Genomic DNA, 19,326 nt, shown 5'->3' with positions numbered 1-19,326 from the left:
ACACACACACACACACACACACACACACACACACACACACACACACACACACACACACTTGTTGTGTTGTGTTTCTGGGCCACCAAGGAAGGAGAGAGAGCGAGTTGCTGGCTTGCTGAGTGTGAGTCATGGACAGACTGACTGTCCTCAGGCCTCAGTGCACCATCTGCACCCCCCACTGCCTCTACGGCCTCATCACACAGCTCAATGCTCCACAGCATTGGAGACACACACATACACGCACGCACGCACGCAAAACTGTCATATATCCGAGTTGAATATATGACCTCACTACATCCTGACCGTGCACTACTTCCACACACACAAACGCACACACATGCGCATGCGCGCACACACACGATGCTTGCTGCACCCCTGCAGGTCATTTGGGACTGACCAACATTCACGCAGAATTCATTATGGAAACCTGACACTAGTCCACAGCAAAGGAGCAAGTGTGCTGTATCCATCTGGCTTGTGTGAGCGTGTGTGTGTGTGTGTGTGTGTGTGTGTGTGTGTGTGTGTGTGTGTCAGTGTGTGTGAGTGTACAGTATGAATGAGCATGAGAGTACTCATAACAGACGAATCAATGGAGAAGATCCTTTTCATGAGAGTGGCGGCAATAGCTGCTCCGGCAATAACCCTCCCTCTATTTTGAGCCGTGCCACACAGAAGTGCTTTCAAGTAACACAAGATGAAACCTCAGTTAAGAAGACTTCATTTTTTATTCAATGGGGTTATTAATATTACACATCAACCACAGATAGAAAAACATTAGCCCATTAAAAAAGGACAGCAGAATGATAATAATCCTATTAATAATAGAAGGTAATATCAAGTATATGTACAGTCAAAATGGGGGGGGACGGACCAGTACGATAATCAAAATGTAGCATGTCGGTCTGTCTGTCAAAAATAATGGTGCAGACTCGAAGTACAGTAAGTTATTTATGAATGAAAAAAACACGCTCGTACACACATGCAGCACAAACTGACAAGCAAACGTTATCTACCGGCTCCTCATCGGAGGAGCTCCACTACAAAATACAACTTGTTCCATTGAACGCAGCCTCTTCCTGGCACAACTTTACAAGATATGAATTCATCTTTCCGAGGTCGCGGCACATGAGTGGAAACTAAATTTGCGCGTTTGTGAGTCAGCATCTGTCATTAAAGTATGATCAGAGTATGATCTGAAATAAAGCACTTGTCATTGGATGGAATATTTTCTGATGGGGAAAAAAACAAACACTTGGATGTATGAAATCTTATATGATAATATGTAGGAAATGATAGATATCAGATGGTAACTTTATACAACGTAGTATAAATACACACAAGAGGCAGGGGTGAGTCAACCTGTAGAAGTGTATTCCTCAGGTCTGCAAATACTGACTGCTTGCAGTCGTTTATTAACTATTAATTTAAAAAATGTATTTGACTAATAATCAGTCATCGTTTTGAAATGTCAGAAAATAGAGAAAATAAGCCATCTTCGGCACTAATATCTTTTTAGATAATGACCTTTGAAACAGCAGCTGACAAAACAGTTTCAACTCGAGATCCACTTGCAGCAGTTGCACTGGGGGCTTTTGACCGCATCACATGGTCCTCCTCGTCAGCAGATGCTACCTCCCCGTAGTTTGTTTGGACGTGTACGGCTCCATGGCAACGGAGAAAATGACATCTGTTGATGAAGACCTCGTGATGCGGACGAAAGCTCCGAAGCAAACAAGCAAGTGGGCCTTGAATTGAGAAATTGAGGTTGGTTTTTTTTTCTTCCCCTGACAGTCTTTTGTTAAACAAATCTGGAATGATTTCGTGACACAAATGGAGCAATTAAGAAGTCTTCGTGTCACTTTCGAATAAGGCAAACTTAATAAAGGGGTTTTCACTGTGATAAGGAGCGGTGGGTGTGGATAACAGACGGGCAGATGGACGAACAAGAATTGTTAAGTATTACTAACTTTCTATAGAGCTCTTCCCAGATTTAAAAGTTCCTCTTAGGACGTGTTACCGATGTATCAAGTATAAATAAAGGATCATAAACAAATCAAACCCCTTGTAGAGTCTATGTTGTTTGAAAGCGGTTCCAAAATCGTTGAGATCCAGCCAACGCGCATGTTAACCGGTGGCGGCGGCCGGCGGCTGCACCGCTCCACCACTGCGACTCGCCAGAGGGCATCAGAGGGAGGAGTGTGTGTCGGCGTGGTTTGATAAGACAAACGTTAATCTCCCTTTGCGCGCCGTCACGCTCAGCGGCAAAGTTTCACGCACACACACAAGCAGACAAAGACTGACCGGCCGCGTTGGCCCAGCCTCAACCGTCACTTTTAGGAAAAACTCCTTCCATCCCACAATAGTAATCCATCGAACCACGTCTGCACGGTGTTGACCAACTGTGCGCGATCCTTCTTTACACCCACCCCTCCTCCTCCTCCTCCTCCTCCTCCTCCTCCTCCTCCTCACACCCCATCCAGAAGCAAGCTCTGGTGGATACTTATGATTTAACTTTGCATCTAATATTTTCCTATGACGACCTCCCCATGTTGGTGCGTTTGTTCAGAGGAGTAAAAGAGATGCTTTTGTGAGGTGATTTATTCATCTCTCGAAACCTGCGGCTGAACTGGTCCTCATTGCGTTCTTTACTTCCCCCCCCCCCCCCCCATATCTCGTGGTGATCTGAAGACAGCGATTCTCAACTGGGCAAACTCTCCGTGCGTGTGTGTGTGTGTAAACGGTTGGCTTCCTCAGACGGCCGCACTAGTTTAAGGAGGGCTAGTATTGCCTGTAGTTGTTTTGTTTCCTCCGTCTTATCCCCCCTCTCTCAGGGGAAGCTTGATTTAGCCTATCCCTGACTGTTCATTGCGATATCTCTCTCTCTCAGCTGCAGCCGCCTCTTTCCTTTCTTTGAATGACTGTCTTAACGGAACACGGAGGATGGATGTGCGTGCTAAGACTAGAGGTGCACCGGGGACTTTGATGCGCTCTCCGTCTCCCCTTTCTTCCCTTGTCCCCGTTCTTTTCCCCGTCAGGGCTGTCGAGCCGGCGCCGTGGGCAGTACGTGTGAGCGCGCGGGGGGGGGGGGGGGGGGACGACCAGATCCCCTGCTGAGTGTGTGAGCTGCCAGACCTCCCCGGATCCCTCCACCCCTGCTGTCCCTCCATTTCCAGCATTATTGAGCGGAGCTGCCGTTCTGGAATCAGTTTCTCTCAGTTTTTTTCTTTTTTGTCCTTTTTCAAAAGTCATAAAACCTCTTTTCACCCGCCACCACCTACTTTGTTTCTCTGTCTCTTTCAGCCGAGTGTCCTGAAGCACAATCGGTTATGTGGCAACGATGTCCAGTGGTCCCCCCCCCCCGTCACTACAACATCCTCTCGTTCTGCATGGCCTTGTAATAGTGCTCCTGCTCAGCATGGCTGCGGGCGGAGACGGAAGGCCGACGGGGCAGGGTGGAGGAGCGGGACAGTGTCTGGCTGTGGCCGTCCATCAGTAGATCAGGGTGGGGCGGAGGGGGGAGCATGCTGGAGCAGGACGGGTGAGGAGGCGGGGGCATCTGACAGCTGGATGGGTGAGGAGGTAGGGGCATATGAGAGGAGGACGGGTGAGGAGGCGGGGGCATATGGGAGGAGGACGGGTGAGGAGGAGGGGGCATTTGAGAGGACGATGGGAGGGGTGGAGGGGGCATTTGAGAGGATGGGTGAGGAGGCGGAGGCATATGAGGGAGAGGGGGAGGCAATGGAGAGGAGCTCGGGCGCGGAGGGGGAGGCAGAGGAGAAGGGGACGAGTGAGGAGGCGGTGGTGGAAGAGGGGATGACGACAACTGAGGCGGGGGCGGCAGAGGGGAGGAGGAGGCGGGGAGAGGCGGGGGAGGCAGCTCCGGCCCTCCTTCCGCGCTGCCGCTGGCCGAGGAGGAGCAGAGCGAGTCCGTTTTCATCGGGAGAGTCCGGTAGTCCCGGTAGTGGCTGATATTGTCCTGCCGCTGCAGCGCGGCGCGGTGTTTGTCCCCCGCGGTGTCCGCCGCCATCATGTTGCCGCTGATGGTGTTCCTCCACTCCCACGGCTTGCCGTTGGTGGCCGACACGCGCACCACCGGGTGGTGCGGGGCATGGGCGTCAATCGTGACGATGCTCCCGCTCCCGGCGATGCTCCCCGGGTTGCTCCCGGTGCAGCTGTCCCGGTCAGACGGGATCCGGTAGTAGGGCGACTCGGAGCAGCTGGACCCCCCGCCGGAGGAGGAGCCGCCCTCGGACGTCTTGGCGGACGAGGCGATGGGCCCGTGACCCTGCTGCTTCGACATAGCTATCACCTGCAGCACAGAAAATCTCATCAGTATGCATGAAGAAAGAGCAGCCACGGGCGAAATCAGCAAGTTGTTGTTGTTCAGGGACTTTTATCACAGTCAACACTGTAAAGTGTAACGGTAACATATTTAATGTCCCCTCAAGGGCATTTTAATAAGATTCAACTCCAACTAAAATTAGTGTTTGAACTCTTGTCAGAGGATTTCATATCAGAAACTAATCAGCGAAATTGCCTCCACCCGTGTTGTTCTGTTATGACTTCGGCGACATAAATCAGAGATGTGCAGCTCGCACAGAGTGTGGCAGCTGGTAAATCTCTTCCCCCGTCTAAACCATAAATTGCGCTGGCATGCGGCCACTTCTGAAAAATAAAGGATGAACAATGACTGCTCAAAAAATAACGCAGTTATGCTGATTTGCAGCTATCCATCCTCTGAAGCTCCGCCTCACCTGGGTGATCCTTTGCTGACTCGGCGGCTGGTTGGGCGGCAGGTTGGGCACGCGGGGCGTCGACACCGCGATGGGGCCCGCTCCCGGCTCCTTCGCCGATCCTCCCTCTGTGAGCGACAGCCACTTGGCGCGGGTCTTGGCGCTCTTGGGCGAGACGGGCGGCGGCCGACAGGCCTCCTCGGGGATGTAAACCAGCGGGGGCGACACCACCATCCTGGCTCCAGTCGGTGTGGCGGTGCCCTTGTTGGCTTGCACCGTGGGATAGAGCGAGGAAGGCATCCCCTTGTCTCCGTCTCCTCCTCCTCCTCCTCCTGCTCCTCCCCCCTCGTCTCCCATATCGCGCTCGTCCGCTCCCTCCTCCTCGTCGCGGGAGCTCTGGCTGCGAAGCTCCAGCGAGCGCTGCTTCCACTCCGACACCAGCTGCCGGGACTTCTGGGGGTCGAAGGGCACGTGGAAGGTCATGTGGCGCTGCGCCGTAGCCGGCTCCTCGGAGGGGGAGATGGGGCTGTTGCCATTTGCAACCCGGGGCAATGTGTTGCTGAAGGTCACCATGGTTTCCTTGCCCATGGGACCCCGGGTTGCCAGGAGCTCCACGTCGGCGCTTGCTCGTTTCAGGGAGGCCAGGGATGCCTTCTCCCTCCTCACCTTGCTGCGCGCCCCCGATCCCAGCCCGGCCCCCAGCTCCTCTCGGCTCTCCGACACCCGGGGAGTCTTCCTGTACAGCGAGTCATGGCTGCGCTGGCTCAGCACCCTCAGGCCGTCCTTCTGCTGAGCCGGGGCCAGTCTCTGTAAGGAGGAAGCATCTTCATCCGATGCTTTGAAGTTTCCCACCGCATACACAGCCTGACAGGGGACAGAGGGGGACAGAGGGGGAGGTGTGGATGAGAAATAAAACGGGAGATATAAGTCCCCGGCACGTTAAATTAAGACTCAAGCATGAAAAAAGTATTTCTTTAATCTCTGGGAGGGAAAGAAAATGTCCTATTAGTGTGGAGTAAGTGCATGAGTAGGCATCCCTCGTCTTGTTTAGTCTGAGGTCAGCATGAATCACGTCTATTCCCCCTCTTTTAGAATTCATCCTTTAATGACAGAAGGAAAATGCTCCCCCACTTAAAAAAGTGAAAGACGAGAGGCAAAGAGTGGGAGGAGGGAAGCGTGGAAAATGGCAACGACAAGTTCTCTTAAAAAACCAAGTGTGAAATTGTCCCAGAGAATTCTTATCGGATTATTCATTCTCTCTCTCTCCCTCTCTCTCTCTCTCTCTCTCTCTCTCTCTTCCCTGCTTAATAGAAAAGGCTATATATAACTTGCCAAAAAGAAAAAGTGCTGAGAGAGAGAGAGAAAAAAAAAAGGAAGCCACACAGAGAGGATAGGTGATGGAAAAAAAAAAAAAGCGGCCTTTGTTAGCACATGGTGAGATAGTGTGAGAATAATACAATGGGACAATTCAGTCACAGCAAAGCAACTAAACCACTTTATTAGACAGAAAAAAACGACATGCCGACTGCTAGTGTTAACCACTCCCCCGGGACAAAACAAATCCCTAAATGCATTCAAACATATGGCGGCGCTCATTTACCAAACTAAAGCCTCAGATCCGGCAATTTTACTTTCAGACGCCTTTCAGCGAGTGGCAGGATCATTGAAGGGGTAATTATCGCGAAACCCAGCCACGCAAATGAACGTCCTTGGAGCCTGGCGGCTCCGATAACTACTTCTGCGCGCTCGCCTTGCACTCGCTCGTTCAACTGACCAGGTAGACGCCGATGCCGGCTCCTATGACGTATCCCACGTAGACGTCGATCGGGTGACTGCGGTGCTGGGTTATCTGCGTCAGCCCGGCCAGGCCCGCCGCCATGCAGAAGGCAAACACCAGGAGCGGCTTCAGCAGTTTGGTCGTGCTGCCGATGCTGGCATTAAAATACATCTGCGGAGACAGACGCAGCGCGTTACAAACGGGGAGAAGACAGTCGAGCCATGATAATAATAATAATAATAATAATAACATATTGGATTTATAAAGCGCTTTTCATGTACCCAAAGCGCTGATAATGGAGACCGGGACGGAGATCAGGAGGCGTGAAGACACGCACAAGGTTTTATATATATATATGGCAAATGTCCTGTTATCAATGTGGGAATTAACCAGGAATATACTTAGCATTAAGGCTGATAGAATGGGGACATCTGGCTCTGTCGCCTATTGATTAGAAGGAAAGAGATCCACCTCCAAAGCTCAGTAATTTACTCGTCACATCTCGAGAGTTTTTCTCTGTAGGACAGAATGTGAAAAACAACAAGCTGCGACACTCTCACTTGTCCCCGCGCTGGGATTTCCTGGCGCTTCCGCTGGATTCCTGGCAACCTCGCAGCGAGGGAAACACTCCAGGTAGTCGGTGTGCGCGGCCAAGAGTTGAAGAGCTTTGGAGGATTTTTTTTTTTTATCACCCTTGGACAGAGCCAGGCGAGCTATTGCCCCTTCATCCCATGGATGCTTAGACTTCGGTTAAACTAACCGGCCACTGACTTGTTATTTAACGAAAGGCCCAAAAGTTTGAACTACACCTTTAAATGCATCCGAGTGACTTTAATTTACTTTCCTTTCCAAGTGCAACGCCACTCAGTCGAGGAATTCTCTTTAAGTGAGTGACGTCCTCTTGAAAGAGTTATGAAACTTCGGAATGCAAATGACATTCTCTGCGTGCACTCCGTGTTTTCGATTACATAACGTGGAGGACAGCTGAGTGACAGAAGAGAAGGTTTTGCACACACAAAAAGATCAGCTTTAACAAGCGCGTCTGTCTAGTGCTGAGCATAAGAATCCTGGGAGCTGCAAAAAAAAAAAAAAAGAAGAAATCTGACAGCAGGGTGACATTTCAGTACATTTCAGTTACTTTCCCCAACCTCCCTAAATCAAATCAAGCGTCTGCTTCGAGAATTGATCTACCTCACCTGGCACATTTCTGAAATAGAAAAAAATGATTAAAAAAAACAACCTTATGGAAAGGAAATGACTCTGAGGTTCGTTTTCAACAGTCTTGTTTTTTGGAGCTCAATGAATAAATGTCTCGGTGTGTGGGGCGGCAAAGAGGCGACACCCAGGGAAAAACAATCAGACGTCCCCGTGACGCAATGTAACGCATTTCGTCACCGGACCAACTCCAGCAGCTGCTTCCCTGGCCGTCTCCCGCCTCTTCTCTCCGATCAGGAATCTGTCTAGTGAGCTCTAATGAGCACACACTGGGCTCGGCGAGGCAGCAGTGATGTGGGCCAGTAGCTCGACGTAACACAGCCTTCGGTGGAGGAGGGAGTGTGTGTGTCTCTGTGTGTGTGTGTGTGTGTGTGTGTGTGTGTGTGGGGGGGGGGGGGGGGGGGGGGGGGGGGGGGGGGGGGGGGGGGGAAGAGGGAGCTACCTCATGGAAAAAATGACAGGGTTAGTTTGCCATACAGTCCACATCGTGCCGCTGTCAGCAGCGTTGCACAAAAAGCCGCTCCCCCCGCTGTGCACCAGGATGTTCACAATGGAGCACTGGAGTCTGACCTCGAAAGACGAGCGCAACTCATGTGTTCAATGTGAGATTCGGGCGGCTGCTCGGGCCCGAGGAGATTCCCACCTCCGGAATAATGCATTTGTGTCTTATTATGTGTGAAGTGACAGTGATTTATTTCTGGCGACAACAACAAAAAAAGATGCTACTTTTTTTATGATGCCAGCAGCCATGGTGGTGTACGGGGAAGAGAAAAGCCTCTGGGTGGTCATCATGAACCCAGATTATTGGAGAGAGATGTGGAAAAGAATATCCTCCACAGGAATCTCCGTGAAAGAAACGATGAGATGACAAAGAACCTCAGAGGAAAAATCCGGAAATTATAGCAATGAAAGTGGCAACACAAAAAAGACCCCACTAAATGAATTATTCAGAAGGAAGATACATCAAAATAAACCACACACACACACACACACACACACACACACGTCGTGCAAACACGTCAAGACTCCAGCTACACAAACACGGGAGGCGAGTGAGTGCTTACGGAGATATAGACGGCGGCGAAGCCGCAGAGCGTTGCATGCTGGGACGGAAAGGTTTTCCTGGTGGGAGAAAAGGGGGGGGGAGAGAGAGAGAGTTAAGTACGAAAGAGTAAGAGGCAAGGGGACACAGGGATACGTGTCGTCGTGAATTCTGAGCAAACCCGGACGAATCTGTCGCCGCACAGCTCCGGTCGTTTGCCATCGTGTTTGACGTTAAGACCATGTGCGCCCGCCCGGCCGCGTGTTCGCCAAACACTCGGCGTGCGTCCGTGGACTCGAGGATTAACGAAGTGTGGCATTAGTGGGAACGCTTGGAGAGGATGAGTGACTGGTTGGAGGTGAAAGCCGCTAATTTAGATTCGATTTGCGGCTTTTAGATCTTTTAATTTGAGTGAGAGCGTGTACAGGCTGGAACCCCCTAGTTTCCTGTTATGGCTTTGTAATGTTTATGTAATCTCAGAGATCTGTTTGTAAGGTCAAGAATGGGGTTTAAGACTTGAGCCTGGAATAACAAGTCTATGCCGACTGTTGCTTTATACATTTCGTCGTGGTCGTCAAAACAATAGTTCAACAATTCTGGAAATATGCTTGAATTGAATTGAATTGGTCCCACTCTCATACCTGTCGGTGTAGCGTATCCTGCTACAGCCGACGACTGGTTATCTCAAGCTGCTGCCCGACTGGAAAATGTCAAACAGCAAATTGGACCTGGACATTTTTTCCATTTGCCGGTTCACATTTGACAAACGCAGCCGGAGATTGTCCGAGGCAGGACATGACGCGAACTCCGCTATGTGGAAAGCCTCAGCACACCCACTCTTTTCTGTCTGTACGCACTTATGCTCGTCTGATGCCCATATGCTGGGGCTCGTTTGTTTGTCTGTCCTATGTGTGTGTGTGTGTGTGTGTGTGTGTGTGTGTGTGTGTGTTACACACTGTGCTGCTCAACAGCGTCTTCACAAGCCAAACTTGAGAGAGACGCTGCTGCTGCGGCATATACTCCTTCAAGATAGTGTGAGCGGCAATATGCAGTATAATGTGCAACTGTCAATCCTTTTCATCAGCACGATTTTTGGTAAAATAAACTGTATTTGTACGAGCAGAGCGTCACGGTTTGAAAACTGGTTTCAGCTCGGGGAGCCAAACCGCTTCGTCCTCATATGCGCGCTGCTGTTGTCCCATGTGCGCATGTGCACGCCTTACCTCGCCGACATGATGGCGTACTGGTCCTTCCCCATGCAGACGTCCTGCGTGACGTAGGCGTTGTTGTCACATGACACTCCCGGGGCCGTGTAATTGGGCTGGCAGACGGTGAGGAAGAATGGGGCGTGGTAACCCGTCGCTAACTGGATGACATCTGTCACCAGGGCTGTTGCCAGGAGACCGAACACATGAACACCTGAGGGAGAGAGAGAGGGAGGGAGAGAGAGAGAGAGAGAGAGAGAGAGAGAGAGAGAGAGAGAGAGAGAGAGAGAGAGAGAGAGAGACGGTGAGGAAGCCTTGGTTAATGTACCAGAAGCCCCTGGTGGCTTCCTCGGATTGAGCTGTTCTTTTATGAATACACCTGCAGTCAAAAAAACAACGCCGCGTCGGCTGCGACACCACGATGCCGTCACTCTGTTCCCATGTGACGCGTTTTCTTTCCGCAGACGGCGAAATTTGGCAACGGTGGATGAATTACTCTTTCCCCACTTCAAAGCTCAAAGTCTGCCTCCAGATAATTCCCGCGAAGAAGAATCTTATCATGCCAATTTCATTCTACGTCACCCTTCGTTTGATACACGTAATTAGCTCGTTCCCCGGAACTCTAAAGAGGAACAAAAGTTGGGGGAACAGCCTTTAAGTGGAATAATTGGTCTGAGCTTAAAGTGTGTTCCGTCTTAGAAAACAGCTTATTATTCCTGACTACTCACAGCAGGTACTTCTTAACCATCGTAGCACTGTTCGTGAGCTAAGACACACACATAAATATATATATATATATATATATATATATATATATTGTATCTGTGTACCTATGAATTTCCCACCACCATTACTTTGAAGGTGCAGTCACATTAGTCCTATGCATAATTCATTTTAGCTCTCTGGACACACATAACATGAAAAAATAGAAATAATGCCATTTCATTGTCATCATTCATACCATATGATGACTAATATTTGTAGATTGTGTCTGAAGTGTTATTGGCTGCAAAAAGTTAATGCATTACTACACTATGTTCTTGTCTTTCTACTGACATCATCGTGACCTCATGATAATGATGCCATCATTCATACCATATGATCATACATTTTCCGACCTATGTGAACTTTAAGTCTTGTCTATGTTCCTTGCAGAGGAGACTGTTGCAATCGGGTGACCTACGAATTTAGATACACTACCGTTTGTTTTAAATCGTGTGACCCAAATGCCGTTTCAGATGCCGCTTCATCACTAACTGATTAAGCATCTATGGGGAAATAAATCTTCTGTATGTGACGAGCCGCGTGGTCAATGAGACCCTCTGAAAGATACATGGTCCCGGGTACACGTTGTACCACATCTGCAGATGCGTCCAATACCAGAATTGTGCCCATTTTAGATGCTGCGTATGATACTGTGACAGTAAGTCCTGTACCATCCACCCATAAAAAAATAAATACAATTTCAAATAAGTTGCACATACCGACAAAGCGCACAGTTCTGCGTAGGAAGGAGTTGAAGTTGCAGCCTCCTGCATTGATGCTGCTCTCTGACTTGGGACAGGATTTCATCTTAGATTGCATACAGTACATCAATCCCTCCCCCATCATAATCTGTAGACGGAGAGAAGTAATGAGAAAATGTGTTTTGAACATGCTGCGTCTTTGTTGCATAAAGAAACCGAAAAAAGACCAAAAAAGAAAAATGGACAGAGAGGGAAAAAAAGAGGGGGCCAAAGTGCTCTGTCAGACATCCGCGTCTGTGATGGTGATCTACGGTGAGAGCGAGCCGCGGCGCGAGAGCCGAGGCAAGGGCGCCATCGAATAGTGATCACTTCCAATCAGAGTGATAGATGAGCGTTGGAGAGGCCTGCTCGTTTCCATGCTGCTGATGGATTAGTGCGTGTGTGTATTGACTGAGAGTGTGTTTGATGGCGCGTATTGGAATGTCAGGTGTGTATTTATCAATGTGCCCATTGATTCTGCATTTCTGTGGGATTGAATTTGCCTTGTGAGTGTTCGAGGCGCCGCGCGTCCACGTCCTTGTGCGATCCGTGCACACATTTGTCCGCACACGTAGTGTTTTTCCGTTGTGAATTATGAGTGCGGCGCTCATAAACCTCGCAACTCCCCAGACACCCCGGGCCCCCCCATTAGACCACAGAATCCCTAGTGGTACAATTTCATCTCAGTGACTCCAATATGAGAATATGTTTGAGTAAAAACGACATCGTTTTTGCATAAACGATGGATCAAGCGCTGCTCGGTGACAAATCCACGAGGAATTATTGCTCAACAAGCTTTTTTAACTTTAGCTCATCATTTTGGTGGTGCAGCCGGTGCGCTCTGCAGGGTGCAGCAGCATTTGTGTGTAGCAGCATTTGATTTCAGTAAGATAAGATCTGATGCGCAAAAATGCATGTAGGCGACCCACCCAGCACCAAATGACATGAAGAAACTCAAACGGCTATATGCAGCTACAGATCGAGGTATCTGCTACTCGACATATCCCCAGAGATGTCGAGTAGCAGATGTTACATTTACATTCATTTCTTATTCACAGTTTTCCAGTGACTATTATGAAATGTTTCTGAATGAATATTGAATTACATGCTGGATAACTGAAGGCATTTACGAACCACAAGTTATAATAGTGAAATAATCCATGAATTGCACCATAGTCTAACACTGTTGAAGTCACTTCCAAACTGCAGGCGGAGGCGTGAGCGCCATCATTTTGTCTGAGTCTTGGTAAAAAGGGAAGAAAATTGGCGTACGGAAGGAATTCTTTAAATATTCCTTCACAGGCGACTCCCTTCAATCCCCCCCCAACACGAGTGTGTGATGGACTCACGGACGCCGCGGGACCGGCGAAGGCCAAACTCAGCAGCATCAATAGTGGGATGAGCTCGTCGCCCGTCTCCACGTAGGGCATGGATAGGTCGCGGTCATGGCAACGGAAGCCCACCATTGCCGGGGACAGCACATCCGTCAGCTCCAGGAAGTACAGGGACACCAAGGAGGACAGGACGATGGGGAGCTAGACGGCCACACACACACACACACACACACACACACACACACACACACACACACACACACACACACACACACACACACACACACACACGTGACAAAATGACAAGGACAAAGCAAAAAGTGACCAGCATTTAATATTACCTTGGAAAGGAGTCGTTCATCCGACGTTTCATCTATGCTCTTACCATAATAGGCAATACACAAACTCAAATATACACTCACGCGGACAAAGAAGAAAGTGATAAAACCCTAATATCTGCTGAAGACAAAGACAGTAGAGGTCGCCATAACCAGAGGCCATCAACACGTGACACCCGCCGTTGTCATGAGTCGATAAAACGAGTCATTCAACCTGATGATTCAGTAAATCAATGTTGTCATGAGTCATGTTGGCGTATAAAAGAAGCGTTATAGTATATATACATATTCAAAAAAAGGTGATTCATCAATAAATCCAATCTACTCATACCTCTACAAAATAAAAGCACGGCAGCAGCGTCATGCTGTCCTTCGGCGGTTTCTTCTTGGCTTTGTTTTTCGGAGACGTCATCTTGGGGTGGGCCCAGTCGCAGCCTGTTGGGGTGACAGATTGCAAAGACGCGTCAGAGAGGAGAGAGGAGATTTTCTCAGCACTTTTCGTGGATTTTCCAGATTCAGTGTTTTTGAAAAGCCTCAAAAAGTTTTTCAAAGGCTGCCGAAGGCTGAAAGGTTTCTCTATCGCACAAATTACAAATGAGTTGGTTTTGAATAATGAGACCTCGCATTAACGTGAACCATGAGCAATTTTGTGTGGTGATGAAGTGCTTTATTAGTTTATCCATAACCACATGCAGAGGCGCCTTTCGATGATTAGGCCAATAATCATGCACGTGAACGTTTAATAACCCCGCGCACACGTGCGAATACACACGCACGCAGACGGAAAAAAAACACGCACAAGGTTATTAAAGGTTATCATATGCGCTATGTCGACTAGTCGGGGCTTATGAAGATACTGGTGAAATGTATCAAATGGAAGTGTTTCAATTTGACATTTAATCCATCCATCCATCCTTCCCACACACACACACACACACACACACACACACACACACACACACACACACACACACACACACACACACACACACACACACACACACACACACACACACACACACACACACACACACACACACACACACACACACACACACACACACACACACACACACACACACACACACACACACACACACACACACACACACCAGGAGCCTGTAGGCGATCAGGAGGCCTGAGGGGAAGAGGAAGAGCCGAGGGCCCCGAATGGAAAACTAAACAGAGTTAAATATTCACAGCTCCCCACCTCTGCCTGTCCTATCGCTGCATCTCGGTACCACTTTCCCTCCCTCTTCCTCCCAACTCTTCACGTTCCCATTGTACTCATCGCTCGTCTCGATCACCTTCCACATATCGCCTCTTCTTCCGCCTACCAACTTGACTTCATTCTGGGCGAACATCTGACCGTGGTTTATGTTGTCACTAACCGGCTGGCCAAAAATGTGGTCTTGCTCAAAAGCCTCGGGGGCTGTCTGTCTCTGAAACCTGCTCCACATGGAGTCACAGTCCCGCTGTCACAACCAGAATTATTTACAGTATTCAGAGTTGGGTTCAGTCGAGAGCTCCTGGTCCCCTGCGATTGTGTGTAAGTAAGTGACGTCTTCTACTTGCAACTTCCCTTTTCTTTTGGGGCCGCGCACAATTGGCCACGTTGAAGCAGATTGAATATGAGCTCAAAATCTGCTTATCTGGAGCTCCAGTCCAAAAAATATTATCCTTCAAGAAACGTCTATTGGCCTCTGTCGTCTTTCAAGTCTCTGTGCGTCCGTCTCGCTCCTTTATCGTTTTTTTTAAACTGCATTTTTGTTTAGCTTTGCTTTATTTCTCGGCCTCACTGGCCCTTAGTTGACATTTCTGTCTCTTCAGCATTTTGTCCTTTTGGGCTTTTTTCCATCTTTCTGTTTTCGACAAACTTTGCTTGTTCCTCTACACCTCTCGACTGCTTCCCGCCGCTCATTCTCTCCCAAGATAAGAGGGCCTGACCCCGAGGCGGCAAGAGGCACGGAGAATCAAAGACTTCTGCAGCATAATTTCCATGACTACCAGAAACGGAGAGGAGAGGACCACTGACGAGATAAGTGTAGATCAAAGACATAACGAAGGCGAAACGTTAGAAAAGCCGAAAAAGTGTACAGCTCGAGTGTGTGAGTGTGTGTGTGTGTAAATATGTGGGGTGGGGGCAGTGGTGTCGGTGGTTAGAGGGGGGGGCGGGGGGGATCAGAGACTGGGAGGATGCTGGGATGGATGGATTCCAGTGTGGCTGAAAGCAGCTTAGGGAAGATGATGGGTCCTGGTTCTCACTCTCCCAGCAGCTTGGGTCTCAATGACCTACTCCAGTCTCACACACACACACACACACACACACACACACACACACACACACACACACACACACACACACACACAGAGAGAGAGAGACAGAGAATGAGCCTCTTGAAGGAAGAAAGGGGCTCGTTTATCTATCACACCAGCATTTGTCCTCTGGGGCACGTTGTTATTTTGTGTGTGTGTGTGTGTGTGTGTGTGTGTGTGTGTGTGCGCGTCTGTGTTACTGCAAAGTGCATGTAGTGTGTGCTGCCGTCTGCTTGTGCTTACAACCGTCAAGCAGGTTTGTCTTTGCATGTGTGTATCGTCCGAGCAGTTTGTGTGCATCTCATTTGAGTGTGTGTGTGTGTGTGTGTGTGTTTGTGTGTGTGAATGATGTGGTTTGTATGGCCTGCGGTCGACAGAGTCCATCTGTCAGTCGGCGAGACAGCCAAGAGGAAGATACAAGACAGTGACCACCAGTGCAGTGACGGGGCGACTGACTGCGTTAGAGACAGGGACTGTTAGAGATGTATAGACCATGGAAGCAAACAGTAATACATACTGTACATTATAGCCTGCAGCCTATTTTGGCAATTATAACACACTTGAGAACAGTAGAATGCTGGACCGATTAAATTTGTCTGAAAATGAATTCCAGCTTCTTGATACGACAGGATTAAGTGCGTTTTCTGATTGCAAACTTGACATTTTTCGGTCTACATTTTTCATTTTCTTTTGGGTGAAATGATGATAAATTGATTGGTAAAAGGCATCGGCTGGGAACTTGACAACAACACATGTGAGTTGCAGAAGCAGGCCACGATAGCGGCGCTAGAACCCAAGGGACTGTTATTAAATTCCAAATTCCGTGTGTAACGGTGCCATTCCAGTTCACACGGACGTATGCACAAGCAAATGCACCGATTACATCGCATAACATGCGTTAGTATGCATCACAATGTGGTCAGATTATAGTGGGAAAGCACACCACAGGTCTGCTTCTGTATCAGCAAAGCATTATGTATAGATTTTAGATAGTAGGATATGCAGTGTGTCTGAAGATCATGGAGTCTCCCAGCAGGCCATTGACTATAAGCATTGACCCCATAGTGAATATAGATTTGGCTCTTTTTGTGTTAAACTTGAAAATGAATGACTAAATTAACCAACAAGAAAGTGCCAAAGTGTGCCAACGCAAATCCCCGCACACTGCAGGGCCCTGGGCGGCCCCGGACACATAAAGGGCCATATGTTGGAAGTGGAGGAGGGTTGACCCGCGAATTGACTCGCCTCCCATTTCCATTGTTGGGGAGGAAAAAAAAAGTTCGAACAGTTAATTGACTTTAATTGCCCCCCCCCCCCCCCCCCTTCCCCCTCACCCTCATGAAATCGGCATCTTTTGCAAGTTATAGCTGATAATACGCGCATTTATAAAAACTGAACATCGTGCTGATCGACAGCTGAGCCGCTGTTACTCCAGCACAAGCAGGACATTTTTTTTTTTTTAAATTAAAATTAAAAAAAGAAGAAGCATTGATTGCAAGAATGAGATCATCAATTACGGAAACGTGAAAAAAGAAGAGAAGCCACGTGCTGACTCCTGCTCGCTCGCCTCCGGGCTGAGAGAGGAGGATACAGGGAGAGGTCCCCTCGACAGCCCGAGCACTCACCTCTGTCCCGGGGGCTCCGCGAATTCACCGAGTCCCGTCGCCCCCTCCCCCCCCGGCGTGGTCTCGCGTGCTGCTCCAGTTTTGCGGGCGCTCCGTCCCCCGTCCCCCCCCCTTTTTTTTAATCCATGTCCAGCGCAGAGGTCCCCACGAAATGCAACTCGCCTTCTTGTTTCCAGAGCGCGCTGCGCTGTGAGGTGTCTGCTGGGGGGTCACCGGAGGAGGAGAGCGACAGAACGAGGTTGGATGGGGAGTCAGTGGGGGGGGGGGGGCGAAGGGATGGCGAGAGAGGAGAGAGGAGGAGAGGAGGGCTGCTGATGGTGGCAAGTCCAATGTGCGGCACTTGCTGTTAACGCGTTCCTCTTCTCTCTGTTCCCTGGCTTTTTGGAGAAGTGAGAGATTCACCTGCTGTCCACCGGTTCCTCCTCCTCCTCCTCCTCCTCCTCCTCGTCCTCTTTTAAAAAAAAAATGTGTACCCGAAAGGTGCCTTTCCTGTTTTCTTCAGAATATGCAACGAGGATGAATGTGAAATGCCTTATTTTTTCCCCCCAGCCGTCTCACGGTTCTTCGGGTACGCAGTCAGCTTCACAACTCGTGTGCGCACACTCACACTCACACTCTCTCTCACACACTCACACATACACACACACACACAAAGGCACAGAGGGGGCGAGAGGGGGGGGGGGGGGGGGGGGGGGGTTACAGGGGGAGGAGAGAGTGTGGTGCCTATATAGTGGGGGGAGGAGACAGTCTGGTCCACGCACTTCTCCCTTCCCTTGCTGAATTCCTGTTTCTGGGCTACCACCAAGACAAAGGGGGGGGACTTTTTTTTGGGAATGTGTGTGTGTGTGTGTGTGTGTGTGCGTGCGTGTGTGTCTTTGTGTGGCGTAAACGCGGACCGCGCGTGTCTGCGCGTAAAAGCGAGGGGGCGGTTTCAGAGATGGCGTCTCATCTATATAAGCGCGAGCCAATTCCAGTGTAATTACAGCATCGTGCTCACCAACTGATGATGCGCCTCGTGTGAACATGCCACCAGATCGGTTCGGCGTGAGCCCGAACTTCTGGTCTTTCTTGGGACGGTGGCTCGGATCTGTCCCAGCCTTTGTTTACCCTGGAAGGGTGTGGCAGGCCGGCGTCTGTCCACTGGGGTGGAGGAGGAGGATGAGGATGAGGAGGAGGATGATGAGGAGGAGGAGGAGGAGGATGAGGAGGAGGAGGAGCATGAGGATGAGGAGGAGGAGGAGCACGAGGATGAGGAGGAGGAGGAGGAGGAGGATGAGGAGGAGGATGAGGATAGGAGGAGGAGGAGGATGAGGATGAGGAGGAGGAGGAGGATGAGGAGGAGGAGGAGGATGAGGAGGATGAGGATGAGGATGAGGAGGAGGATGCGCTGCGGTGCGGGGATCGAGAACACGCACACGTATATCATTTCTTATCCAACATTATATATATATATACCTCTCTGCGATCCACTGACTCATTATCATCATCATGGATGAGACTGCGGCAATTATTAATGTAAGACCCCGAGTGAGTGGGTGCACACGTGCATGCGAGCATGCGGTGTGTGTGTGTGAGTGTGTGAGTGTGTGTGTGTGTTTGCACGTGGGCACGCTTTGTGGTCGCTCGAGATGTTCTCGGTCAGAGATCCATATCTTCATGCTCCCACGGTTATCAATTCTTAATGGGGTTTAAGGCTGAACTTAAACATCCATGCAGCCCAGGCATGGCAGACTTTCACCCTACATGTTAATATCTGCGCAGACTCATTCAAAAAAGAAAGGTGCAAAGCAGGAAGTTGCCTCTGACCAAACCCCTCAGTGGTTTTACACATTGAGATATTTTACAAACAGGGGTATCCACCCACTGCTCCCACCCCCTACTCGCTCTCAATCTCTGTCATTTGGCTCTGTGCTGTTGCTCAGTGCTACATGAAAAAAAAAGGGGGGGGGGGGGGGGGGGCGCCCCATTTAGTGTTGATCCTGTCTCCGGTTGCCAGGGAATTTCTCTGGTTCTCATGGGGTACTCCCTCGTCTCAGACTCCCTCGCCCCTTCTGTTCCCCTCCTCATTCCTGCCCCAAACCCCCACCCAATATCACACACACACACACACACACACACACACACACACACACACACACACACACACACACACACACACACACACACACACACACACACACACACACACACACACACACACACACACACACACACACACGTCAATGGTACCCAAGGG

General features: G+C 49.6%; 1 protein-coding gene across 1 annotated transcript; it reads right to left on the bottom strand.

The window, feature by feature from the left end:
- Positions 1 to 706: 706 nt before the first annotated feature.
- On the bottom strand, positions 707 to 17,719 carry LOC118286666 (phospholipid phosphatase-related protein type 3). The gene is made up of 9 exons (XM_035611280.2): positions 17,091 to 17,719; positions 13,481 to 13,584; positions 12,827 to 13,012; positions 11,457 to 11,586; positions 9,991 to 10,186; positions 8,790 to 8,847; positions 6,508 to 6,681; positions 4,755 to 5,597; positions 707 to 4,309 (listed from the first exon to the last, which is right to left on the bottom strand). The coding sequence occupies exons 2-9, from the start codon at positions 13,559 to 13,561 to the stop codon at positions 3,365 to 3,367; spliced, it is 2,613 nt and encodes an 870-aa protein (XP_035467173.1). The 5' UTR covers positions 13,562 to 13,584; positions 17,091 to 17,719; the 3' UTR covers positions 707 to 3,364.
- Between the last annotated feature and the right edge of the window lie 1,607 nt (positions 17,720 to 19,326).

The sequence above is a fragment of the Scophthalmus maximus genome, chromosome 15, assembly GCF_022379125.1.
Source record: "Scophthalmus maximus strain ysfricsl-2021 chromosome 15, ASM2237912v1, whole genome shotgun sequence".
In the NCBI taxonomy this organism is placed as follows: Eukaryota; Metazoa; Chordata; class Actinopteri; order Pleuronectiformes; family Scophthalmidae; genus Scophthalmus; species Scophthalmus maximus.
This window is presented reverse-complemented; position numbering and strand designations above follow the sequence as displayed.

What these genes read in the sequence shown, in the direction of transcription:
- LOC118286666 (XM_035611280.2), bottom strand. Translation starts at nt 13,561, where the DNA reads ATGACGTCTCCGAAAAACAAAGCCAAGAAGAAACCGCCGAAGGACAGC. An exon ending in CAGAACTGTGCGCTTTGTCG is followed by an intron (nt 10,187 to 11,456) that starts GTATGTGCAACT and finishes TCTCTCCCTCAG; the next exon opens with GTGTTCATGTGTTCGGTCTC. An exon ending in CCGGCATCGGCGTCTACCTG is followed by an intron (nt 5,598 to 6,507) that starts GTCAGTTGAACG and finishes GTCCCCTGTCAG; the next exon opens with GCTGTGTATGCGGTGGGAAA.